This window comes from Hesperophylax consimilis, chromosome 15, assembly GCF_061612785.1.
Source record: "Hesperophylax consimilis isolate HC1 chromosome 15, BYU_Hcon_1.0, whole genome shotgun sequence".
Taxonomy (NCBI): domain Eukaryota; kingdom Metazoa; phylum Arthropoda; class Insecta; order Trichoptera; family Limnephilidae; genus Hesperophylax; species Hesperophylax consimilis.
The window spans coordinates 6,820,863-6,848,810 of record NC_142850.1 but is presented as its reverse complement, the minus strand read 5'-3'; the positions used below and the strand labels follow the sequence as shown (position 1 = coordinate 6,848,810).

At 35.6% G+C, this 27,948-nt stretch overlaps 1 protein-coding gene across 1 annotated transcript; it reads left to right on the top strand.

The window, feature by feature from the left end:
* Window positions 1–24: 24 nt before the first annotated feature.
* Window positions 25–27,644, top strand: LOC149417240 (small G protein signaling modulator 3 homolog). Its single transcript, XM_089639966.1, has 14 exons — window positions 25–182; window positions 333–491; window positions 2,314–2,444; window positions 2,861–3,018; window positions 4,014–4,224; window positions 7,897–8,027; window positions 10,014–10,246; window positions 10,880–11,127; window positions 14,107–14,239; window positions 14,344–14,491; window positions 15,606–15,884; window positions 16,704–16,846; window positions 24,965–25,125; window positions 26,147–27,644. Exons 1-14 carry the CDS (start codon window positions 114–116, stop codon window positions 26,340–26,342), a joined length of 2,400 nt encoding a protein of 799 aa, XP_089496092.1. The 5' UTR covers window positions 25–113; the 3' UTR covers window positions 26,343–27,644.
* The last annotated feature ends 304 nt before the right edge of the window (window positions 27,645–27,948 follow it).

Sequence of the window (27,948 nt, the reverse complement as noted above, 5' to 3'; positions counted from 1 at the left end):
AACTGTCAGCTGTCAGATGTTGGTTTGGGCACAGATCTGATTATTTGTGTTTATGTAAACCACTATGACCCTGTAAATCCTGTTATTTTATCGACAGTACTCACTAATCAACAATGGAGATCGCAAAATCCTTATTCACGTCCAGGGATCACGAAGGATACGTGGGTAAAGTGGATCATGATGTAAGTTGATACCAATATGGTGAATCGAACCAACATATAATCGCCAAACTTGCACAATATACCCAATCGTGTTCGTTTATGGATATCGACAATTCAAGGCAGTTTTTGTGTGAATGATTTAACACGCTTCAATGCATTGTTTGTTTGCAGCGTAAAATGTTGAATGATGATGAGCCGGAAGACTTTGCGGACATGGTTGAAGGTTTGCAGATCTCTGAGAAGCTCCATCCTGCTCCTGGGGGGCCCTTCTCGGCCCTGACTGCGAGTATGTGGCCACAGAATCTCCTTGCCAAGCTTGGCCAACCCGAGGTATTGATTGTTGACGTTTTATGTCGATAACTAACTAATTTTAGCAACTATAGATCTTATTGTGAAGGTTAGATAGCTCAATGCCGTTTTTATCATTATATGGTAATTTACGTGTTTTTTAATTGGAGCATAATTTGTAAATAATAATGGACCAAAACTTGTGATAAATTATCTGTTTAGATTTTAATGTTTTATTTCCTGCATTAAAAATGTGACTAATTACAATGTCCCACGTGCCTACTCCAATCTACATCCAAATCTTAATTTGTACTGTGTTTGTACTTTTCATTGCGCAACGCAAAATATAATCTTCGCAGTTTAAATATTATATTATTTCTGACAAATGTAAACATTATGTTTTTTACTTTCTTACTAATTAGGTAGATGACATGTCATTTGTTTTAATGTGAATACCACACAAAAGTCCCGACTGCTCCCGTATGGAGCCAGTGAGACTATGGCATCCCCAATTGGTGTATGTTACGAAGCTGAAGGTAGTGAGAGAAGGAGATGGATAAGTACCTGGTTATTGAGATGTGATCAACAAACACGGCTAAAACCATTTCAAGCAATATTTCGATTCTGAACGGTGGTCTTTCACCAGGGCAATGCTGAAGGTATCTACCACTCCGGAATATGCTGCAAAAAATATTAAATTGTTTAAATTAATCAATTGCAAAATACAAAAAATGAATCAAATAAAATTTACTTGCCTGCGCCAGGATTCGAACCCGCAATCTTCGGATTCGTGGCCAAAGATAGTAACTGCTCTACCATGGAGGCCGTCCTTTTTAATTACATGACATATCTAATCTGGAAGGTATATTTTGCATATTTTGGAGTGTCTGTCTTCCCATCTATCTAGTGGTTAAGAGTTGAATAGCCTGCAATGTGGTCACATTACAGGTTCACTAAGCAGCAGTGGCGGCTATCGCTAAGGAGCATTGGTGCAACGCTCTTCCAAAATTTAGGTCAATCTAAAAATAATTATTATCAACTGATAATAATACCACATAAATATAACGATATAAAAGTATTAACTTAAATTCAATCGGCTCGAATTTTCGTTCTTTATATCACGTGTCATAAGTTATGTGGTGCGAGCGAATTCCACATCGCTCATCGAGAAACGTCACTTGGGAACATCAATTATCTATACGCGCAGAGCATGGGTGTTGACTATTGTATTGAAATTTCTCCGAAACATAAACGGCGCTCACCAATGCCTCTTGAACTCTTTGTTCACAGTTTGCATACCGATAATTTCAGCAGGTCGGTACAAGTTTCAAAATTGCTAGTTGCTAGTATCCTTTACCTGACCTGATGTAGGGATAGACTAGCAATATTTTTAGCGCACCACACATTTATGTGAGTACAAGCCACCACTGCTAAGCGGGACTTTTGAATCATTCTAATAACACCCAAAATAAAAATAAATCCCATGCACTCCTATATGCTCCGAAAGCGAGGACTTCTGCCTATCAGAACGCGCCAATAAACAGAGCGACTCAACTGCTTAACGATTCTGCATTAGCCATCGACATTTTCAATGTCACCTACAGACAATTCAGTAACTATCTTTTAACATATGTCACAAAATAGTAAAACTGCCTCTGTAAAATTTTTAATTTGTAATCTTCTCCGTGATATATTGGTGTATAACCGTTTTATATAGAACATGAAAAAATAAATAAATAAATAAAAGTTTTTATTTTTCATTTACCCTTTCAAACAACTGTATAATTTTCTACTGAGAAAAGTGACCAGCTATTGTAAATTATCACCACACTAATATTTACTTACATTATTGTTTTCCTTTCAGTCCGAAGGCGCCAATGAACAGCCTGATTACCAGTTTGACGAGTTTGGTTTCCGAGTTGAAGAGGAAGACGGCCCAGAACAGAACTCCAGTAAACTTCTAGCCAGTTCTTTCACAGAAGATGATCAGCACAGGTATGTGTAATAATATGTTCATTAACAAATGAAATAAGACAATAAGCAACGAGGTTTACAACAACTTTTTAACGGCTGAAAAAACCCGTTTGGATTAAGTATTAAATTTCCTGAACACTTAAGTTCTCATATAATAGGTCTTGTATGGTAATGCCACTTTGGGCCCCGTTATAAGGTTACTTTCTTTTACATGCATCGATAATGAGAAAGTGGTTAAGGTAATTATGAAGCCATCAGTGATGCCTTTAGTACATATCTATTATTTAACTCTTTCGCAGCCAGCTTTTTTGTTACTGTTAAAAGTAAATTGGATTGATCCATCCGTGGGAGTGATCAATCCTATTTACTTAGTTTATCCCTAATCTTTGCAGAAAGTATATTTTTTAATTTACTAAAATATGTATTTTTGTTGACAGATTACAATGGGTAGCCCATGTGGAGTTCTCCAATAAGGAAATAGATATCACATCTGAAAATGCAGACGGTCGCTTGCCCCGGACAGAGAAATTAAGGAGCATGGTAAAGCAAGGAATCCCACATTCACTCAGACCTCAAATTTGGATGAGATTATCAGGTAAACTATCAGGTTCATAAAAATAAAAATAAAATGAAAACAGCCGAACACAATCATCAAACCAGAAGTAAGAGAAGGAATGACCTTTCCTTTCCAACAAGCAACAGAGCGGCTTATCAAAAAATATTCTCATATCTCGGTCCTAAAATATATAATAAAATCCCCTCTCAGCTGAAACTGTGTGAATTGTCATCCTTCGGTCCAAGAGTGACAAAATGGTTGTTGGATCTAGGCAGGACTGATTCCGAAATGATACTAAAAAATGTAATTTGAAATCACGAACGCCTCTATGTATCTTTATGTCATTTTAACATACTTATTTTAGCTAGTCTTAAATCCTGTATTCGTCTAGGATAACTTGAAACCTGTAAATTTGACTGTCCTGAAACAGGAATCCTTCCTAGTTGGACAGTCAAAATCATAAAATGTAATCAATATTATAAAAAAATAAAATAAATAAATAACCTCAAACTACTCAGAAGTTACAAAATACTCGCATAAATAACCATGATAAAAATGAATGACTGCATAAAATGCTCTCACAACCGTTGTGCCCACGTGATGCTTAGGTGAGGCCTTAAAGAGTCGGCCCTGTGTAAGGGCGGTGTGGTGCAGACCACCGAAGATATGGTCAACGAATCAATTCATTAATTCCCCAATGGGATCCACAGGGCAAAGCTGAGGCTCTAGACTGGTTTGCAAACCTAGATGATCCCCTCTGACTCCCCACCATACGAAAGAAGAAGAACATGAATAATACGTCTAGGAGTGTTAAAAAGCCTGAAATAAGTGTCAAAAAGCATCTTTCTGATATAAGCCCAGGATCCAAAAGCACAGTAAATTTTTGTTCGGGAACTATTTATTAAAAATCATCGTACACATAATGATATGTATAATCATTTTTTTTTTTTCAAATTGCTCTAGATTACTAGATTGCATGTATTTTTTTTGTCCAGTTGTTATTAAATGAGCTAATACGTAATCTTATTCAACAGGAGCACTTCAAAAGAAACACCAGTCAGACGTAACCTACAAAGACATAGAAAAGGCTTCTAGCGACGATGGGCTGATGACTTCTAAACAGATTGAAAAAGACCTCGTCAGGACATTGCCCGCTAATGCTTGCTTCTCACACCTCACCAGCACTGGAGTTCCAAGACTCCGAAGGGTTCTCAGGGGTTTAGCTTGGCTGTATCCAGAAATCGGGTGAGTGAAAAATGCAAAACAATAATTACTGTGAATCTCTCTAATAAGATTTTTCAAGGGACCAAAAACCAACCTCCTTATATGGGAAAACCAATTTATGGGTTTCAATTTAGGCCACTTTATAATTCCTGCTTTCAAAGGACCGAAAAAATTTTAAGGTAGGCAGTGTCGGACACTGCTGCAGTTATTTTCGTGAAAATATCTAGTTGCGCGTGAGGTTTTAAAATTGAATAGCCCTAAAATGTGTACCCTTCACCCCCCCCCTTTTCCCCTTGTCCCCTCTCCTTGACCCGGGCCAAATGACAGGAGCATTATTATCGCTGCATCTTGGTCACCGCGAACATTCGTGTCATTTTGTGAATACCCGCATATGTTGAACTCGGCTGTGATTGTTCTGGAGCATCACATCGTCCAGTGAAACGTTTTACCCGGGTCAGTGAATGTCACTGTTTTTTTGTGTTGAGTGAGCGAGTGTTAAAGGGAATTGCCCTTAATTGTATGCAAACTGAACCAGCGGCTACGGAGGACTAGACCAGGGTAAGTCTTTGGCCTTTCCCACTCATTTCCTCTTGCAAACACTAAGGCAAATTCAATTCGTTTTTGTTTTGTCTAAAGTCTTTATCGCACTTACCGCAACCAACCCCGCACAATTGCGAACGAAGGATTTGTGCATCACCAATATCAATGATGTATAGTCTACATAGCCTAGAATGAGTTGTAACAAACACCCGTTTTCAAAAAAAACATTTTTACTCGGATCGAATAATTAGGTTCTGAAATATGATCCCTTTTATGGACACGTGTCGAAGTCCACGCAGTTCTTGGTGTCCGGTCGCCACGAATATTGGGGTGGTACTGCCACTGATTCTCATCCTTCTTCTTTAAAACGAGACTATGATGGTGGTGCTATGTCTAATTCATCTAATTGATGAGTTGAAGTGAACTTTTTTCAACAGAAACTATCGCTCATTTGGGTGCGATTGTTTCCCCACACCCGGCTTCGATAACTTCTTATGTGGGAATCTCATATTTTATTTGTAAACCTGAATTATTTTAGCTGCTAAATATTTATGAGATCTTATGTAGATAAAATTATGAAAATCATAATGGTTTACCATATTGTCAGAATGTACCATTGATTGACTTGTCTTTATATGTAGGATCTATAATAGGAAGTAGATCTGTATCTCATACAGCAATGTAATTTCACATATCGTCGCATTAATTCGTATAATGCGTAACTCCCAAATGTAAAATTTTACAGGAGGCACAAAAAACCTCGTAGTGAAAAAAAATTAAAGACGGCTTATTCTTTTTATTTATGTTTCGAACATATAATATATTTGGAAATTTATTTTCAGTCATTAAACTTTTGTAAGTTAAGGCTTTCTATTTCAAATCGGAGTTACGAAGTTTACGTAAAAACCGAGAATGGAGATACGCATTTTACAAAAGATACATACTTTTCTGCGAACAGTTTTATGAACAACCTAGCGGAAAATTTGGGAGATAGGAATTTTACATTTACAAAATAAAACACAACAATGTATGTGTATGTCGAGGCAGTCTATTTAGATGCATTTTAATGATTTTAATGATGCGGAAGGTTATCGTTAAAGGAGTGGTAATCCTTTTCTAATGTCTGTTTTAAGTCTTGTAAATGCTGGTACTTTTCCTTCCTTAAGGGATTAAATCTGACTCTCAAGTGAAATCTTCAAACTCTGGAGATCATTACAGATTCGGCGACGGTTTTGTGCTGGGTGAGATCTACACTGACCGGGAGTAGTCGTGTCAGAGATGATCGTTAAGTGACGCTTGGAGTTGATGAAGGAGATTGTAGAAGAATTTGATCTGACATTGTCGATCACCCTTGTTGTCCTGTAGAAATAAAACTGATGTACTTACCTAGGGTTTGCAAGACCCGGGCAAAGAGTAGCCATGACAGGAAACGTTGTGAAAGAGACTCCTCAGAGTGTGAAGATAGGTGGGAGAGACTTGAAAGTGGAACTGGTGAGCAAACATGTGCTTTAAGCGTAGAAACTCTTCATGCTCAGCATCACTTTGGAGTAAAGTGAACGCTTCATCTTGCCCGGCTGGTCGATCCCGAGGCGAGAAGAAAGGACGTCGATAGATGCGTGCGTTCCTGCGTACAATGCAGGACAATTGACCCTCCACCATCATCCCATGAAGCGGGTAATCTTAATGTTGTGACAACCTGGAGTCGCTTGGCAGTTGATGTTACTCATTTCGGTAGGAAATGTTTACTCACATTTATCGATTGCGGTCCAAGTAGATTTGCCGTGTGGCGGGAAATCGAGTCAGATAATGCAGCTTCGATTATCAGACATTTGGAAGAAGTGTTTCGGGAAAGAGGCCCGCCCAAAGTAGTTCTCATGGACAATGGTACTGCATTTTGTTCCTACAGTGTTACAGATAAGTGTAAGAGATGGAATGTTCGTCAAAGATTTTGCGCGGCATACCGACCAGCTGGAAACGGTATAGTTGAACGACATCATCAAACAATAAAGAGAACTGCAGCCAGAAGTGGAAGCGATCCCCTGCAGGCAGTGTTTCGGTACAATCTTTGGCTGCAAAAAGTCAGGATGATCGAGGTATTGCGCTGTCTAGTATAGTTCACACTTCACACTCGTGGAGACACCCTTCTGCGCAAGTGAATATAGAAGAGGAAGTATTGACTGAGCTCTAAGTGGGCGATCTTCTTGCGGTTAAACCAGTAGATGGGAGATGCACATTGTGCATGGAAGGGTGACAGGACTTACTTCAGTCAACAACATCGAAGTAGATGGCATACCAAGACATGTGCTTGACCCGCGGAAGATGCATGACAGAGAACGGACTGTGTCTGAGGAGAGACGAGATGGAATTGCCGCACGTTCCACCGTAAATATTTTGGGTTTGTTTGAAGAGGACAGTGAAGAACCGGATCCGGATATGCATCAGGAGGAGATCCACTTGCAAAGAGATGGTGACCTTGAAGAAGAGATAATCACAGAACAAGGACCTATTAGGTATTTACAAAACCGCAGAAGCACATAAAACAAGAGAGCTACGGCAGAGCGTCACACGGTGCAGAAGACGTCAGTTTAGACTACAGATACAAAACACTATTCGTGACTTCACAATTAAAATTAAGGTTATAAAATGTTCAAAATTGATTAATCAACTTATCTCAGTTAATTTCACGGTAAAACTATTACACCGTAAATAAATTTCCTCAGTCAAAAACACAACAAGCGTGCACGGCTCACCGGCCAATACTGAATTAAGGAGTTACGAAGTATTCGCGAGTAAAAATGGCACCATAATTTTACGCAGTTTTCTAATTTGTGTTTATCTAAAAGGTTAATTTTTTTTTTAATTTTTGAGTTTTACTAGTCGATGCGGGTCTAATTTTAACACCAGATGGCATTTAAAACGTATTTTCGAAAAATTTGGAGTTACGCAGTCTACGAATTAATGCGACGATATGAAAGCATTCTAAGTACTTTATCTTCAAATCTGTTAATTTGCAGTAGTGAGCCTTTGTAGGCTTGTCATAAATTATTCAGATAAAAATAAATTGTAGGAGATGCTTAGTTTTGATATTATCATTAGCGGCGTACAAAAATACCCGCATATTTTAATTACTTGATGTTTTATGAAATGTTCCAGGTATTGCCAGGGCACAGGGATGATAGCAGCATCATTATTGCTGATGATGGAAGAAGAAGATGCGTTTTGGATGATGGCGACGATAGTAGAAGATCTATTACCCGCATCCTACTATTCTTCTACTCTTATAGGTAACTTTCACTAATTTCTAAGCAATAATCTGCAACAATTATAATAAATAAAAGTATTGTCCTGGTGAGAGATCACCAATGGCATGCACTCATCAATATTATATATCAACTTTTGTATTTGGAGTGTCATACAAATTATATATCAACTTCTGTATTTGGAGTGTCTTTCAAAATTAAATATCAACTTCTGTATTTGGAGTGTTATACAAATTATATATCAACTTCTGTATTTGGAGTGTTATACAAATTATATATCAACTTCTGTATTTGGAGTGTTATACAAATTATATATCAACTTCTGTATTTGGAGTGTCTTACAAAATTAAATATCAACTTCTGTATTTGGAGTGTTATACAAATTATATATCAACTTCTGTATTTGTAGTGTCTTACAAAATTATATATCAACTTCTGTATTTGGAGTGTTATACAAATTATATATCAACTTCTGTATTTGGAGTGTCTTACAAAATTGTATATCAACTTCTGTATTTGGAGTGTTATACAAATTATATATCAACTTCTGTATTTGGAGTGTCTTACAAAATTATATATCAACTTCTGTATTTGGCGTGTGAAACAAATTTGCAAGACGAATAATTTCATAATACAACTCCCTGTCAAATTCCGTTGCCTCACTTGGAAAGATTAGCACATCGCTCCAAAATAACACGTTACTCAAAGTTAACCCTAAATCGCTGGATGTAATTTGTTAATGCAGATGTTCATTTGGTGGGCCAATAGGAAGCCAAAAAACCGTACCTCCCAAGTTTCAAGTTGAAACTTAAGAACCCAATGTCATGTAAAACTCTGTCACCACGCCGTACGCAAAGTGTGCAACAAAACTACCGTTGTGACTTGAATACATTCACACGTCATGAAACGATACATCTGCATACAATAACGACTTGGAAGATTTAACGCTTTTGCCAATTGTTAGTTTTTGGAAAAGCTCACTCAATATGATCTGTGACGTATACTCTATAATCCAATCAATAAAAAAAAGAGCCTGTTTGGTTTAATGAATGTTCAGATTACATGAATCTTTAAGACACAGCTGGATTTTCAGAACATATCTGAGAGTTTGACGTTTTCTAAAACCTTTCAACGTAGTTGTTGCATTTCAAAATTATTATTTTTTTTACCTTTCAAATCTGATACTGTGGATTTACCAATGTTATATTATTAGCTCGCTAACTCTGTACAACTCTATCCACTAAGGCTCGATATATCAGTGCTTTTAAGCTTGGCTTGGTCGTAATCCATATCACCAATATTACATGTTTTGTCTTTGATTTTAATAGAGAAATGTGTTTCTTTACAACACCAAACTACTGTGATTGGAATGTTTCGGAATACATAACTTAAATTTTTTTTTTTTACCCAAATTACAAATCACACACAGGTACAATGTGACCGGAGAACTGGGTACCCCAGTAAAGTCGCATTCTTTTCAACAATTGTAAAAATTAATTAACAAAAAAATAATAATGTCAAAAATATAAATATTTTTACGCAGGTTTAATTTACGAGTCGATCTTTCATATAATGCGATGATACTAATTATAAATATTATAATATCCCTTGAGGTAATTTTTCACGAAAACGGCGCTATATAAATTAGCCAAAAATTATTTGTTTTGCTGGAGTCGATGCAATATTTATGAAATTATAACGAACTAACCGCTGAGAGCACACTTTTTTCTTCAATGGTTGACATCTTATGTTTCCAGGATTATGGTGGATTCGGACTAAACTGAATGTTTTTCTTAAGTATTCATATAACTGGTTAAATTGACAAGGATAAAGTCCGCAATAGCCCCTATCTATAATCTATATAAGCCCCTATCTATAATCGCAATAGCCCCTATCTATCTATAATCAATAGTCCGCAATAGCCCCATCCATGAACTACCCAACCTTCCCCCTTCTCATTCCCTTCAGCTTCCCACCATTCCCCAATAATATTATTGTTTTAAATTCCAGGTATACAAGCCGACCAAAGGGTACTTCGCACCCTGATAACCAGCTACCTGCCCGCTGTGGACCAGGTCCTTTGCAGCCACGACATTGAGCTGTCTCTCATCACGCTGCACTGGTTCCTCACACTCTTCGCCAACGTGGTGCATATGAAGCTGTTGCTAAGGATCTGGGACATGTTCTTCCTGGACGGGTCTATCGTGCTATTTCAGATTACGCTGGCTATGCTAAAGATAAAGGTACAGAAACATTTATGTTAAAGGGCAGGTTTGTTTATAACAGTAACCAGTATATTTTGGCCTTTCGCTCTGGTTGATTATTTATATTGGGCAGTGGAGTATTTAGATATATAATAATAATTAATAATGTAGGCGTTATTTTAAGACCATCTCCGATCGTTGAACTTTGCTCAATTTCATTATGTAACTCCTGCTGCTCTTCGTAGATAAGGAATTCTTTCTTCTGGCAAACTTAATAAGTGACTAATGATGGGTTGTTTCACAGAATTTGAACAATTCTTCAAATTTCAAATTTAATTTTCAAGTTCTGTTTATTATTTCAGTTTTGTCAAGCAACTAGCCTATAATGATATAATAACAGAACTTGATTAGGACTTTCACAGAACCCGAAAATGAATTTTGAAATTTAATGAATTGTTCAAATTCTGTAAAACAACCCATCATTAGTCACTTATTAAGTTTGCCAGAAGAAAGAAATCCACTGAAAATATTGATTGTGATTCCAGAGGGGAAAAGTGTGGTGGATCGCCCCAGAAAAGGTTGGGAGAAGTAATTAGATGTTAGAATTTACCTATTTTAAGTTGAACAACTGAACCATTCACTTGTTATTCACTAATCTCTAATCTTCCCTAGGAGCCGAGTCTTGAAGAGTTCACAAACTCAGCTCAGATCTTCAACGCTCTGTCGGATCTGCCCGGGCGGCTGGACGATGTGGAGCAGCTGATTGCGCTGGCTGAGGAGATGGGCGACGGCACCCTGACGCAGGTGCTGGTAGACACGCAGCGCCGAAGACACCTGGCTTACCTGATGGCCGATCAGGGTGCGCTGCTAGGGGGCGACCCGGGCAATGCGGCTAATCTGCCTAAACAGCATTTGGCAAGGTAAAAGAAAATCAGACATTCCTAGAATACGAATACATAACAAGAAACTGTCTGTAATCTCCCCATTCTCATTGTAAAGAGCTGAAATTGTTGCTTGTGTAATAATGGAGAAGCTTGTAGAAGATTGAACACACTACACTTATTAGCAATGTCATATTTTAATGAAAGGGAAAATATTTGGATGAATCATTTCTAGCTGATAAAATGTAAGGTAAGTGACCCCTGTTAATAATTTAGAACTCCAATGACATAAAAAAAATAGACATCTGTATAAATTTCAAAGTGGCAAGCAAAAAGTACGTTAATTGTGGTGCTTTTGATTTCGTAGTTTTAATACTAAACTGTCATGCGTCGCGTAAACTCTCGCGTACCTGCCTTAAAAAGTAAATTATGCAGTAAATTGCCTTAAAAAGGTGCCAAAATATCCTTGTGTGTTATGAGAAAGTGTTTAAATTACCTGGAAAACATTAATACAAGCCAAGGAATTACACTCCATTCGTAAATATCTGCAAATTATTTATTATTATAAAAAATACAATTATTTCAATTGTTTCTTGAAGATTTACAGTGCCATTAGAGACAGTGAAATAGCGAATGTAGCAAAGCCTGGACTCTCGGCGCTCTCAGCGCTAGGATCTCGTATTTCGTTTATTATTTAGTTCGTCCTCCAACAATTTCAATACATCTTGGTATAAAACACCTAATATTTTTCGTGAACTTGGCATTATACTTATTGATTTAGCAGAGCGAAGTCCTGTTTTAACTCAACCGTTTGACATTTCTTCTCTCTGTACATTTGTTTGTAAGTTCCGTTTCTGGTTTCGAAAATCTGCTGCATCCACTTTATTGTTCAAGCAAGCCTTACTTTGACCAAATGGCTAACTTTGACTAGGTGGCTAACTTTGAATGAGCTTTTCAATAATATGGTACCTACCTGAAGAATGTTAAAAAAAAAGAATTGTCATTGAGATTCCTTATTTGAAATAAAAATGGGCTATCAATAAAGTAAAACATACATGGTTTATAATTAAATAGGTAAGTATTTGATAATTACGAGGGTAATTAAAAAATTATGAAAGATAGAAAAAAATTCTATCGCTGTCCGATAGATGGATTTGACATAATGTAAACCGTAAAAATTGCAAGTCATTCTGATCATTACTTTGTCTAAGCAACTCTTCCAAAGTTGTCAGCTGACATTGTCTGTCAACAATGGAGTGTCGCGCAGAGATAAGACTCAAAATAAAAGATGACTTAGACTCTGTATACGGTGAAGCCTCCCCTTCATTTACAACGGTCAAACATTGTGTGGCCGAGTACAAACTTGGTTGTACGAGCATTTTAGACAAGGAATGTTCCGGGCACCCGAAAACCACTACAACTTACGAAATGGCCGATTTAGTGCATCAAACTGGGACGGAAGATTGTCAATTGAGTGTTAACCTCTCAGACATAGAATTTTATTTATTATGTGTCCCTTTGAGAACTATCAGAATGTGATAATTTTTGTGTTATTTACGAGTTTTACTAAAATCTTCATAACTCACGTTTTGGGAAACGTAGCCTCATTCTAAAAAATGTTTTGGAAAGATTATGAAATCCACTATCGCATTGAGTTGTTATACGTAAATATTTGCGTATGAAAACGTCAAAAATATGTAAAAATCGCTTACCATTATTTCAAAGCCTTGAAAAATGTACTTTTTTCTGAGTAGCATAATGGAATAACACTTTATACACGGTGTCCGGAAACTCGTAGTACAAGCGGGAAACTGGAGAATCTACACCACATGGGGAACCCAAAAAAACATAAAGTTTTTTGATTTGAGCATTTTCACAAAAAAAAAAAAAAAAACAAAAAAATATATTTTTCGGCTATTTTAGGGTTAAAGTTTTTTCTGGTGTTTAGGGTTGAACAACAGATGTTTTAACCCTGCAGAGCAGAAATATTTTATGATTACACCGGGTTAAATGAAGGGTGATTTCAAAATAATGCTTCAAATCCGAGTTTCTTCATTTGTTTTACTTTCAAATAGTTTTAATTAGTTGGGTACTTTGATCTTCAGTAATATTTTATAAGAATTTGATTAAAAAAAAAAAAAAAAAAAAAAAATCAACTTCAAACTCGATTTACTCGATAACGAAAGCTCAAATCAAAAAAAAAAATACTACAAAATCGACTCCAAATGTGATGTAGATTCACCAGTTTCCCGCTTGTACTACGAGTTTCCGGACACCCTGTATATTGAAGAAATAGATTTAAAAACTATAAGTCACCTCAAAATATTAACCGTCCAAACTAAAATATTTTTAATAAATTATTTAGAAACGCAATAAATTATTAACAAACATCTTGACAGTTTCAATCGGCTTATATTCTTGAATACAGACGCGTAGCGTTATTCATTACCGATACTCTGTTTTTTAAATCATGGCAATCCGTATACTAGTGATGGAAATAAATCAATTTTTGTAAAATCTCGCGTGTTTACGTGAAAAGACGTTCTAATGTCTTGACCGCTATAATCATATTTACGTCTTTTGACGTTCTAATGTTCTGAGTGGTTAAGGATATTGCTAAAGCTTGTGGGGATATCATCTGAATGGGTGCACAAGATTTTACATCAAGATTTGGATATGAGAATATTATCCGCGTGCTCGGTGCCGCGCTTATTGACATATCAAACAAAAGCGCATACGGACGGACATGTCGCGTGAATGTCTTAGCCTGTATCAAAAAAATCCGATGAGATCTTTGTATGTGTTTATGTACGGTGGTGTATAAAAAATATGTGTTTTTCTTAAAAAGGCCGGAAACTTTTCAAATTACCCTTGTATGTACTTAAAAATCTTACGATTTCAGAGGACATTTTGTTTTAGATTTATTAAATAAGAGAAAATTAAAAAACATTTTATTTTTATTGTGTTGTCTGCTGTTCACAAATTTATTGATATGTTTGTATGCGTTTAATGTTGCAGGAGACAAGTAAAGAAAAATAAATCAATGATTCAGATGCTATTATTTGGAGATGAAGATGGCGATGACGATGCCAAATGTAAAAACGTTAAGCAGACGGAAGTTCTTGTTGACCTCAGAGAAGCAATTTTACAGGTAAAACTCTCTAAGTAACAATATTAACTCCAATTGAAATTGTGTTTTATTCTCTCTCATTATATAAACATTCTGAATGTTGGTTTTATTTTTTTATCTTACAGGTTTCAAGGCATTTCTTGACAGTAGAGCCGCAGCTCAATACACAAGTGTCCTTGGTAGCTGACTACAATATGCACAGCCATGCTAAGGATCATGACAATTTCATCAATGTTTCACGGAATAGAAAACGAAGAGCCAAAGCCTTACTAGGTAAGTCTTCTTATGTGTGCTTTATTCTTCAACATGTCCATCCTGCCATCTTCTCGCTTTCGACACCACGTAGATGAAAAGGTCTTTCTGCATCCCCTTTTCACATTTCCTACATATTTTTCAAGAATTTCTGGTTTGTGATTGTGACCATTCAAACAGCTTTTATAAGGTAATTTTTAGCAAAACAGTATGCAGTAAGACTGTTACTACCCAGCATACCAGAAAGGCTCGGAGATAGATATTACCTAAAATTTCTTTGTCTGTGTAGTGGTACGCCACTAATGCTCGAGTCAGACGGTGTCGTGTATTACTGTAGTACATAGTACCAAGCGCTAACGTGCTATGGTACCTAGGCAGTCGTAGATCCTACTGGATACTTTGGCCATTGCCTAGAGGTCATGTCGGACGGTACTAGAAACTACCGCGCTATTCCTAGAGGTACTGGGCGACCGCTAGAATCTTTGGCGTAACGGGCTGCAACATATAAAAGGCAGCGACGCGCGCTTCGCAGTCAGTCTACTATTTACATATTTTCAACGCGCTAATCAAGATAACTTAATCATTTCGCGCCGCGATTACTTAGATATTGCTATTTCTGTTGTGATTAATTACTTGTGTGGTATATAAAATATTGTAAAAATTTATTCACGGCTGGTTTAACCCGGCAACAGAATAAACCTATTATGAAATATTACATAGTTTGATTTCAACACCGAACATATCTTCAACCTTCGCAACAACTGTGTTGTTTTGGCCAAGGTGTAGTTTTACAGCCGAGGTTTTGCTGTATTTATGCTGAGTATAATATCTAGCCAAAACTTTATATTTTTATCGTCATTCTTTCATTTACAATAATAATTATTTGAAACAGTTTGGAACATGTAACCATTGCTTCAGTTCAAATTTCAAGGTTTGGTATTATCTTTAATATCTTCCTCTATAATCGCAGAGCTGCACTATAAAACACGCTGACATGTGCACCAAGCAAAAAGCAGTGTTTAAAAAAAATAGAGTTTTGAACAAATGTTTATTTTTTTATACCTACTTTATCACTAAAGTGTTTGCCATAAAAAAGCTACTCTAGAATCTACTAGATCGTCCTTATTAATTCCAGATTTTGAGCGCCACGATGACGACGAGCTGGGCTTCCGCAAGAATGACGTTATCACGGTGCTGTCCCACCGCGACGAGCACTGTTGGGTGGGTGAACTGAATGGCCTGCGCGGCTGGTTCCCCGCGCGCTTTGTGCAACCGCTGGATGAGCGCAGCAAGCGCTACTGCACGGCCGGGGACGACGCCGTGTCGCAACGGGTCACGCACCTGGTGCGCGGGGGTTTGGCGCCGGCCTTTCGCAAGGTGCTGTTGCACGGTATAAGGCGACCCAGCTTTCTAGGTGAGATTCTTGCACCTAATTGACTAAATTAAAAGGTTTAATTTTCCCGGGCAGAAAAATACCACATTACTGAACAGATTATTAGTTTTAGTTTTCGAGTAAATACAGTCTGAAGTTGGAATTTTCTAGGACAATTTTGAAAAAATTCTCACTATGGGGTTAATATCAGCTCTTTAAAATGTCTTTTTAAAATATGTCGAAACGTAGACCTGGCTCCAAAAGTTTTTTTTAACCCTTTGTCAAAAAAAAGGAATGAGTTTGAATATTTTTTAAATGTAAAGTTTTTTGTAGTAGATTCACCAGTTTCCTGCTTGTACTAAGAGTTCCTGGACACCGTGTATAAGAGTTTTTGGAAATGATGCCTCAAGAACTTGTTATAATCTATCAAAATATTTCAAGATACTTTAAAATTGACAAGAGTTTTATCGAATTCTTATATACGCCCAGTCAAGCATCCAAGATGGCAGCCAATTTTATTTCATTTCGGACAGCATTACAATGTCGATCATGAGGGCAGATGTCAAAAAAAAAGGAAAAATAAAAGCACTCACAATTTTCTACACGTCTTTCCTGATGATGGACTATGTAATGCTGTCCGATGTTGGCTAAAGGAGGTAATGCAACACGGCATAATACCCCAAAAATAAACCACTATAATCCAATTAATTGTTTATTTTTTGGCCAGGAATTGAGTTTTATGGTTTTTATTTTTAGTTTATTTAATAGTAAACAATCCAAAATTTCAGTCTTGAAGAACAGATAGTTATTTCCGGTGTTTTATTACCTGGTGAAGTTATTACAACTATTTTCTTATTCTAGGCGGCCCCTGCCATCCCTGGCTCTTCATAGAGGAGGCAGCTTCCCGGGAAGTTGAGAAAGACTTCAACTCCGTCTACAGCAGACTGGTGTTGTGTAAAACATATCGCTTGGATGAGGATGGCAAGGTTCTCACTCCTGAAGAGGTATGTTATAACTACCGGATTGTTTCTGATTTGGACGACAAACTTTCCTGACCTAAAAAATATAAATAATGTCTTCACTATGCATAAATGCTTACACGTAAATTGAGTTTATTATATTGTGCTGAACACTAAATAATTATTTTCACTTTTCTTACTTAAGGTGAACTGCTGCACTGCCCTTTTCATACAAAAATTTTATTCTAAGCAACAAATATGTAGTACGAATATGTGCTACTTTATTTATTTGTTTTTAATTATAAAATACAGCCCATATATCAATATTGAAAAACTCATAAATAAAATAGCACGTATCCGTACTAGAAATTTGCTAAACCTTTGGACAAAAAAATAAATTTTTCAGTTTTCTTTGGTATTATGGCGTCAAATTTAAATTTAAGTTGTCTTTTTACTTTTAACTTTTTCCTGGATCTTTTTGATAGATCACAACCATCTGATACTATTATTATCTTAATAACCGTACCGTTTAGAATTGTTGTAAACGCAAGTGGCGTCCTCTGTTATTTTCAAAAAGAACTGTTGAAGTTTACAAACTGCGGCATCGGGTTTTTATCTGCCAGTTTACAATGTTAATCTTTTTGTAGCCGTGTTACCTGCCTGAAGTGAGTTAAGGTCTTTTTTTATAGGTCTACTTGCGAATTTCTCTTTTGAGTGAGTTTTCTTACCCCCAACTCATAATAAAAATATATATGTATGTAATGCAAATGGAAGAGCTACATATTTTTAAAAAAATGTGATTAGATTCTTACTTCATTACTGTCATTCTTGAACTGTGCATGTTGTACCTGTTTGTTTTCATTGTAGCAGAATTCAATTATTAATGAATGCCCTTGTGTATACGCGGTGTCCGGAAACTAGTAGTACAAGCGGAAAACTGGTGAATCTACATCTAAAAACTTCTCATTTTTCAATATGAGCATGCCGATTTGAAAAAAAAAATTATCCACTTTTATCAGCAACTAAAGGGTTAAAAAAACTTTTGGAGCTGGATCTATGCTTCCACCCATTTTAAATTTATTTATTTTTTAACTTTGTTTTAAACAATGTTTTGTTTTAACCTTTCCTTATCTGTGGTGTGTATTTACTACACATTGCTTCTAATAACTTTAATAACTCTATAAATATAATAAATTCTGGGTTCAGATTTTAGGTATTCCTCCGTTATACATTTATGCACTGAATTAAAAAATAATATTTTACATAGTTTTCAAATTCAATTAAAAATCAGAGATTTTTGTTAAAAATCGGAAACAAATACACCAATACAATCAACCGTGTGACACTGCTACGCAAAGAGTGTGCGAGGAAATGACACGCTATTGATGTCCCGTTTTAGTTCGCTACGCGGGAACATGAGAAATCCACACATCCGCAGTTGTATTTTGATTTAGACCATCGATACCTGCGACCGCACAGCTCTGTGTGTGCCAGCCGCCAGCCAGTCGGAAGCGGACTGTCGTTAGATGTTGTAATGATCTGCCCTTTCTTACTTCAACTTTTTCTTCTCTTCTTTCTACGATAAATTTTCTTTAAGTCCCATAGGTAACTTTTCCATAAGGCTTTGGTTATGTATATATCCGGGGTAGGAAGGTCCTCCCTGCCGTCTTTCAATCCCTTGCCTCTCTCTTTATTACACACCCCTTCAAGTGTGTACATCCTAGTTTGTCTACGTGACGTACGACCTTGAACGTACTCATTTCACGTGACGGATCTGTATAAAAAGGCTTCACCGAACGTTGTGTTGGTTTTTTGTTTCTCGGTTTAGAAACCTAGTTATCTATGTATGTGTGGTATCCCTTGGTTCTTTTGAGATAGAGTGAGTTGAATTCATTACCGCTGTGTTTTAAAGCCATCTCATAAACCTGATTTTTCTGAGTCGCCTGCTCTTCAAACTAGCTACGTGAGTCTACCTGTCATAGGATTATGTGAGTATAATAAAGTGTTAGATTTTATATATGTGATATACATACGATAAATTTATGGTGTTAGTTGTCGGCGCCATCCATGTATATATTTTGGGAGGGAAAGGAGAGGAAAGGGAATGAATTTTTTTTCAAGCTAAGATTGGCTCCTCCTCTTTACCAAACAAAACCGATGGATGATAATTTGAGCAAGGCGATCGATATCTGCGTGTCTGGATATCACAACCGGCCGGGTCTCCCCTTGTTCCAAATCGGCAACCGTCACGCCAGAATAAAGAAAACCAGGTCTCATCACCAATTTCAGAATTGCCCCAACCTCAAACACCTCCAGGATAATCTACTTTACTGAGTGTAGAAGGGGAAAACCATGACATCCCTTGTCACGAATCTAGTCGCGAAAATGTGACACGTAAGGTCCTAAGTTACGTGCCACCTCTAGAAAACGTTGTAACTCCCTCGTCGTCGGGGATTTACATCCCTTTCTAGGTCAATAACATAGATAACACACGACAATCTTGTCGACATTTAGCCTGCTTTTTAGCGATAGGTTGTGTGCCTACCCATTAGGGTGTATCGATTTTTAACTTTTTTTTTGTTTTCAAATTCCAAGTTGAAATAAAGTTGCTACTAGGTACCACAACTTACCACAATTTTTTTTGGATTTTTAAAAAAATGTGTAGGTCTCCCGCACAAGGCCTAAAGTTTTAATTTTTTTCAAAAAATATCAATTTTTTTTTAAATTTAAAAAAATTAATTCATAACTTTTGTGTTTATTCCAAGTTAAAAAACAGTAATATTAGGGCATAAAAATAAGTAAGAAACGGTTTTTTTTTATAAAATATGGTATTTTGGTCTCCCGCACAAGCCCTAAAGTTTGTTAATTTTGATGAAATTTTGTAATTTTGTGTACATATATGAACCATGTTTTTTTAAAGTTTAAGCCACCGGAATTAATTGTACTTTTCTTACAGAAGGCATAAAATGAGACAATATATATACATAATTCTTATATACATACACTAAAAATATATAGCACATATATACTATATATATATAATATGTTTTATACCTGAAAAAAGATAGTTGGACGGTGTAAATTGTATGAGAAAGGTGTTGAAAGAAACTGATGTTATTTGCTATTACTGTTGTTTATTACAAAAGTATAAAAGGTTATAACATGTCATAAAATGTAGTATAAAAACTAAGTACAAAATGTTGCTGATTACTTTCCATACGACATAAGTGGCAGTTTTCTTGTTCTACTGCAAATTTACTGACTTGTTTAAGTATTCGTCCTTTCATCTTGGCTTCAAAACCTTAAATCAAAGTTATGTATAGTATTTACATAGGCCTAGTGAAAATTTTATAAATGTTATTACAGTTCCCAAATGAAATTTCAATTTAATATGGAAGACAATTCTATTGCAGAAGAGTTGGCCAAACGAAACCCTGGCAACATCTCGCACGCCAGGTGGCTTACTCTGGCAAATCGAGTCCTTCGTTTGTATGTAGCCACCGATGATCCGACCCCTCAGCTAAGAAAGCTTGCAGAGTTCATGATGAAGGTCTACATACCATCATGGTTCTCAATTAAGTGCAATCCCCAAATCCCGCAACCTTCCATTCATTTTTTTAAAATGATTCTTTTCAGCAATTACTTGGTAGATGAGCTAAGAAAAGTCGTCCATGCAACGTTACAGATAAATGCTTTCATGGCTCACCCAGAGCATGTTTTGATAGCTATGCTGTTCGATGAACGAAAACATATCAGAGCCTTGGCTTATAAGAGAATCCAGAAAGCTCGCTCAACCGTAAGGAAAGGGGTAAGGGTATTTAAACCCCCTCAGATCAATTTTGATGCCGAAGACTATATAGATATGATTGATTGGAAATCCACTTCAGTAACCGAACCCCCTCTTGTTACTGATATGAGCCTTGAAAAGTTGGAGTCAATTGCGGAAACTGGCAGAAGTGGAAGGGTTGAATTTAGAATTCCTTCTCACACTCAAGCGGTGGAACGAATTGTCAAGGAAGTCACAGAAGCTTTGAAGCGAGTATGTGGGCTAATCGAAAGAGATAGTTTTATCCGTGCCAGACTGGAAGACCGTAAAGAGTTACCTACGTTCGAGACCAAGAGCCAGTACAAAACCTCTGCAAAGGATTAGAATTTAAGTAAGTTTTTTTCGACTATTTTGTAGTTATAATGTTTCTAAATAACGTCTTTATCATACTGTCTTCCATATTAAATTGAAATTTTATTTGGGAACTGTAATAACATTTATAAAATTTTCACTAGGCCTATGTAAATACTATACATAATTTTGATTTAAGGTTTTGAAGCCAAGATGAAAGGACGAATACTTAAACAAGTCAGTAAATTTGCAGTAGAACAAGAAAACTGCCACTTATGTCGTATGGAAAGTAATCAGCAACATTTTGTACTTAGTTTTTATACTACATTTTATGACATGTTATAACCTTTTATACTTTTGTAATAAACAACAGTAATAGCAAATAACATCAGTTTCTTTCAACACCTTTCTCATACAATTTACACCGTCCAACTATCTTTTTTCAGGTATAAAACATATTATATATATATAGTATATATGTGCTATATATTTTTAGTGTATGTATATAAGAATTATGTATATATATATTGTCTCATTTTATGCCTTCTGTAAGAAAAGTACAATTAAGTCCGGTGGCTTAAACTTTTAAAAAATATGGTTCATATATGTACACAAAATTACAAAATTTCATCAAAATTAACAAACTTTAGGGCTTGTGCGGGAGACCAAAATACCATATTTTATAAAAAAAAACCGTTTCTTACTTATTTTTATGCCCTAATATTACTGTTTTTTAACTTGGAATAAACACAAAAGTTATGAATTAATTTTTTTAAATTTAAAAAAAAATTGATATTTTTTGAAAAAAATTAAAATTTTGGCCTTGTGCGGGAGACCTACACATTTTTTTAAAAATCCAAAAAAAATTGTGGTAAGTTGTGGTACCTAGTAGCAACTTTATTTCAACTTGGAATTTGAAAACAAAAAAAAAGTTAAAAATCGATACACCCTACTACCCATTCAGCCAATTATCATGTGAGATATATGTAAGGTCTACTCGAAATGCCAAATTTAGGATGAGGACTGTCTGTATTTTAATATTTGGTTCCAGTATTTATTTTATGAGGTTACTAGCACCCTCGTGTATTAGGTATGGGTAACTTCTACTGAATACCTATCCTCTCAGGTAGGTATAAACGGATAATTGGTTTGATTTTTGCATTTAATTTAAAGAGGCTGCCTACCTCTCGAAAGGTACCTGTTGAGAAAAGTTGTTCGGTTGGTAGTTTTATTTCGGAGATTACCATCTCCCTCTTTTGCCTCTAGATATGTTTTTGTGCATCCCAATTCGTAATTTAGAAAGTCAAACAATAGATGAAAAGTATTAAATTAGAAAGTCAAATAACAGAAGAAAAGTTTTCATTTTGTTCCGTCTGGTTGCATCCGATCGCTTTCAATTCGGGAGGGCATACGCTAGCAAAACTTCCCCTTTGACTGACTGTACACCGCGCCTCTCAGCCTATATATGAAAAAGTCATTGGCCTGTCTCTCACTCACAGCTGATTGACAATCCGTCTAGGGTATTCCTTTTAATGATAACATTATTTGGGCGGCAGGTGTCGTAAACTTAGTTCCTGTACCTCGGTTGTATCCGTCTTTTAAAAGGGGTCCTCTGGAATTTAATAAATAATATAAAAAAACTCACCCAGTTAGTCACCTCTCATTCTCAGCGTGAAGCTTACCTGGTTACACTATATAGCTAAATCACTTTAATTTTCGACCTCCTCCCTACGCTTATAAAAGGGTAATTAAATATTCCTGTAAATAAAATTGTACCTCCCTAATCTGTCAGGATTCGAACCCACAGTTAATAATCTATTTGATTCTCTGGTTTTCGGTCTCCGCGGATAGAATGCCATCTCGCCAAATCAATAACCTAGCCCGATTAAACACTTCCTGCCTTTATATGTTCACTCTGTTTTAAAACGCAATCATTATTTTTATCATTTCCATGTTTTTAAGACAAGTCACTTAGTTTGAACTACATATTTACGAAATCACGTTTAATTTAACACATTTTATATTATAATCGCGATCGCCCAACCCTTAGCGCCCCTGGGGTGATTTTTCACAAAACGGCGCTCTACAAATTATCCAATTATTATTATTGTCATTATTATTAATTGTATTCTCACTGAGTCGAGCCACTTTCACTTCACACAAACACTGGTTCAATAATCTTTCACTTTAATTCAAAACCCAACAAAGCTTTCTAACACCATCTGAATTCACTAATTAACTCTAATTTCACACAACACTTCTGATTTGTATTGATTTCTCGGAGCTGCCAACGTATCTAAGTTCAAGACTCGACTGTTTCATCGATCTCTGCTCCTTTCCCGTGGGAACATGGCACTTCTAGCCCGCCTGTCAACAAATCCCATCCATAACCCAAACAAAAAATTTTTAGAGCACGTTCGTTTATTATTTATCGTTTATTTATGTGGATGTTCAAAACATCACAATATGGACCCCTCCTCCTTTTTTTTAACATCTGCCGATGGTTTTTTCATGTTTTCAGCAATTAAATTACAATTATTTTCACTTTTGATATAAAATATGATGAACATAAGCGATTAGCTATGAATATTCATATTTTTCCGAAATTAAATCGCTTATTTTGAGATGTTTATTGACTACACAGCACCGGAACGCGTGGATTTTTTTAGCACAGTCAGGGAAAGGTTAATGACAATGGAAATATAATTAGTTTATATTTTCATTGTCCCGAAGAAGGTTGAGTGCAACCGAAACCGGTCGACCTATATAACTCAAATAAAGTGGTTTAAAACAAAGTAATTTTGTTTTCATTTATATAATGTCAAGCCACAAAGTGTTTCGATCTTCTATCATTTTAAAGGACATCAAAGAGCTGATGCTAAACTCCAGCGAGCCATTTTTTCAATATTTGACTGAAAAGTTACAATTTTGGACTCGATTTACTCAAAAAAGGAAAGCCAAAAAAACATTATTTATTTATTTATATAAACGCCTAAAAAGGCTTTTACATAAAAGTGATACATGATGCAGTGTACACAGGAGAATATTTGTATTATACAGGAGATACTGACAGTAAATAGATATAATCCATTGTAAAGTAGGTACAAAATACACAGTTGTAAAATTGTGATTACAAGTATAATGAGAAAATATTAAGAAATGATTAAAAAAAAAAGAAAACCAAATTCAAAAAAAAAAAACTAAATATGAAGCAATATTAGTAAAACGTAAGAGTAACATAAAGTAAAAAAAGAAATTACAACAACACTACATATAAGACAAATCATTAAAACTAATTTACCAACGCTACTCTAATTTGTAGGATTCGACAAAGTGTTGGTATAGATTATGCTTAATTCTATAAATGGACTCAATAAATAAATCAATAGCACACCCATACTTGTTGCCCAGATCATGCATCCTATTGGTCAGTGAGTGTGTCTGATAGTTGGTTGTGTATGTATTGCAGAAATATTTTGTCTTGTATTCCTTGTCGGCACATGGAGTTTAATAGTGGCAACGATGGCAGGACTATCAATTAAGTTGTTAATGACTCTGTGTAACACAACCGGATCTGAAATAATTCTCCTGTCAAACAGTGTATAACCAACTACAATTGTGTTGTAGTTTCACCGGTTTCCTGCTTGTACTGCGAGTTTCCAGACACTGTAAGGCTCATTAAAAAGAGAAATCTCTTGCGAAAATCTGGAATTCTTTTTTTTATACATACACAAATAATGAAACTTAGTATGTTTCTTCATTCCTATAAATAGAATGAATTGTTTTAATTAATTTTGATTTTCCTGTAGCCAATATTTTATTTTTGCCAAATCTTCCTTTATTCCATTATAATTTAGTAGACTGTTCAAGGTCTAGATCCGCCTACATCTTTTTAAAATATCTTTTAGAAATGCTTGGCTCATCTTCATTATAATGTACATTATCTAATAAGACATCAATTTAACATAACTAGCTTCGAAGTTACGGAGGAAGTTATAAATCATTTAGAATAAGAAATTAATTATCTTTGATGTTTTATTTTTCAGTTGCTCTACAGATGTGTGCAATCAATCAACCTTTCTCATGACAATGCTCACGCACAAATGGATGTTAAATTAAGATCTCTGGTTTGCCTGGGACTTAATGAACAAGCTCTGCATTTATGGCTGGAGGTCCTGTGTTCATGCGTAGATGTTGTTCAGAAATGGTAATAACTTCTTATCTATTTGGATTGTACGAGATCCTCACATTATGCAATATACTTTACATTACAGAAATTTAAATGTCATTAAATGGCCAATCGGCGCCGTTTTGTTTATTGACATTTGAAAGCTTTCCGTTGCCATTTCTAGGTCTGTTTCTGCTTTCTGCAAAATTGTGATCAACTGACAGGCTTGACAATATGACAGTTGTGCTTTTCTGGATCACAAACTGTTCAAAAGCTAAAAAAATGACCAAGAATCGGTGTTCAACGGGGACCTTTCAGATTTCATGACAATGTTACATTTGAATTTTTGGTAGGTATCTGGTTATTAAATATAAGTTTGGTGACTTAGCCGGGGTGCCCGGGTTCATAGAGTGAAATTTCTCCGGGTCTTGGTGGGAGATGCATCTGTCCACCAATTGCGTGGTGAACCGTCAGGAGCGGCAGACCTTGACTTCTCCAGCCTGACTCTCTCGACCCATCGCCTTGTAACGCTGTGAGAGGAATGGATTTAAACGTCTGTAACTCCTGGATACACTAACTCTCAGATTCCTACCCATACCTTTTCTTTTCCTCCACACTGCATCCCGAGAGATGACATAGGCTCTAAGGAAAATTATTTTCCTCTGTGGAGTTAATGAAAAAAAAATGTAGCTAAGACCATTACAAGTATCAGTTCGATTCTCACCAGAGCAATACTAAGGACGGGTTGTTTCGGAGTATTTGAACAATTCATCGAATTTCAATGCTGATTTCCGGGTTCTGTGAAAGTCTTATTCAAGTTCTGTTATTATATTAGCATCGGGTAGTTGCTTGACAGAACTGAAATAAAAACAGAACTTGAAAAAATCTTTCACAGAACCTGAAAATTAACATTGAAATTTGAAGAATTGTTCAAATTCTCCGAAACAACCCATCCTAAGAGTCTCAGGCCAATACTTTTTTTACGAGAGGCACAAATTTCAATTGTATCCTAAATTAAATCATATTTTCAACCTTCAATATCAACATATTTCTTCTCCAGGTACCACCCCTGGTCCTTCATGAACTCTCCCGGCTGGGTGCAGATAAAATGCGAACTCCGCATCCTCTCCCAGTTCGCCTTCAATCTGAACCCTGACTGGGAACTCCCCGCCAAGAAAGAAACCCAGAGTCAGCCCCTCAAGGACGGGGTCCGAGACATGCTGGTCAAACACCACCTTTTCTCCTGGGACCTGTAGACCTGTACACCTGTACACCTGAACACCTGTACACCATCTGTATACCTGCTAACCAAATATTTGTTTAATTAAAGCTGCAGTCAAAATAATATGTTAAGATCATGGTTGAATCTTTTTGTCAGAGGTCAGTTTTAATAGATTTTAATCCTATCAATGATCCATGAGGTACCACTAAAACATGTGCATTGCGTCAAAACGTGTCACGTGATGGGAAAGATAACGTTGAAGTAAAGGTTAAAACTGTCAAACTTAGTCTTAAAAAATAATTCTTCGTCAATCTTGAAAATGTTAACCTTTTCCATTAACTGTAATATTTACTAATTTATTGTATTTTGTGATTGCAGCCTTTAAATTTGTTTATTTTAGTATTTCATCTCATAAATTGTAACTGGCTGTCTCAAAATAAATAAATAAAAATATTTATCTTTTTTAAACTGGCTTTTCGAGCCATTTGACTGATGTTAATTTTCCAGTCATTTTGTACATCATAATAATAAATTAGAATATATTTAAAATGTAAGTATAAAAACCTTTGATTTACAAAATGCAGCCTTATTTCATGCTATGTACATACATATAAAAATAAACGCATTTTTGTCTTTCCTGAACAATTTGCAATTTTTTAATGTTTTTATTTTGGGACAGCCATAATTCTGATCTATTAATTATTAATTAATTTAGGATTAATGTTCTGACAAGCTACAGAGTACTAAAATTTTGTTAAAAATCCAAATTGTTTACTAATTTTGATTGTTTGAACTATCTGCAATGGCTTTACAATACATATAGACTTGTTATTGCCTCACAATGTTATGACAAAATGTGGCAAGCAAGAAACACTCTTATGTTTCCAGTAAATTCTTAATTCTAAGGTTGTTATGTATGACAAAAGATATGTACTAAAAATATGTGTGTATGTATTAACGAAATAAACAATAAGACCGGGTAACGTTTTTGTATTTAAAAGTTGCTTCGAATACTACATTCTGCATCACAGGTGGGACTGAGATGACATGATATGCTTACTCACTTACACTAAAAAACTACAAAATTGAAAGCATGACAATTAGTGTTTCTTTTGCTTGCCACTTTGAGAGCTATACAACACATCTATACTGTAACATCATTGATTATCTGTATGGCTTTGTAAAGTTTATTTAAAATAGAGTTAAATATGTATTACAACACTGTTTACGCAATGTTCATTTTTGTGTGAATAATGTTAATTTTTATGAATTTGAATATTATTTTTATTAGTTTTATATTAAATTGTACTTAATGTTGATTCTTTAACCCAATACTTTTCCGTTTTAAAAATTCATATTAAATGGTTTAGTTATTAACTTGTAAAAAAAAAATTATTTCAATTCTGTTGGTTGTAATACAACATAAAATAATAATAAAAAAACACCAATTTAATCAGCATAACACCGAATCATTAATTTAAAATTTTCAAGTTATTCAAACTAAACAGAAAAACAATGTGGTTCTACATATTATTAAATGAAACAAACACATTATTACACTTTCCTAATATGAAAAACAATGCTTATGAAAAAAGTTAAAAAATGTGTTTTGGATAAAATTAGCTTTTTCACTTCATTCC

Excerpts from the sequence above, each read along its gene's own strand:
- LOC149417240 (XM_089639966.1), top strand. The coding sequence starts at position 114 with ATGGAGATCGCAAAATCCTTATTCACGTCCAGGGATCACGAAGGATAC. Across the intron at positions 2,445-2,860 it reads ACAGAAGATGATCAGCACAG|ATTACAATGGGTAGCCCATG; the intron begins GTATGTGTAATA and ends TTTTGTTGACAG. Across the intron at positions 8,028-10,013 it reads CTATTCTTCTACTCTTATAG|GTATACAAGCCGACCAAAGG; the intron begins GTAACTTTCACT and ends TTTAAATTCCAG.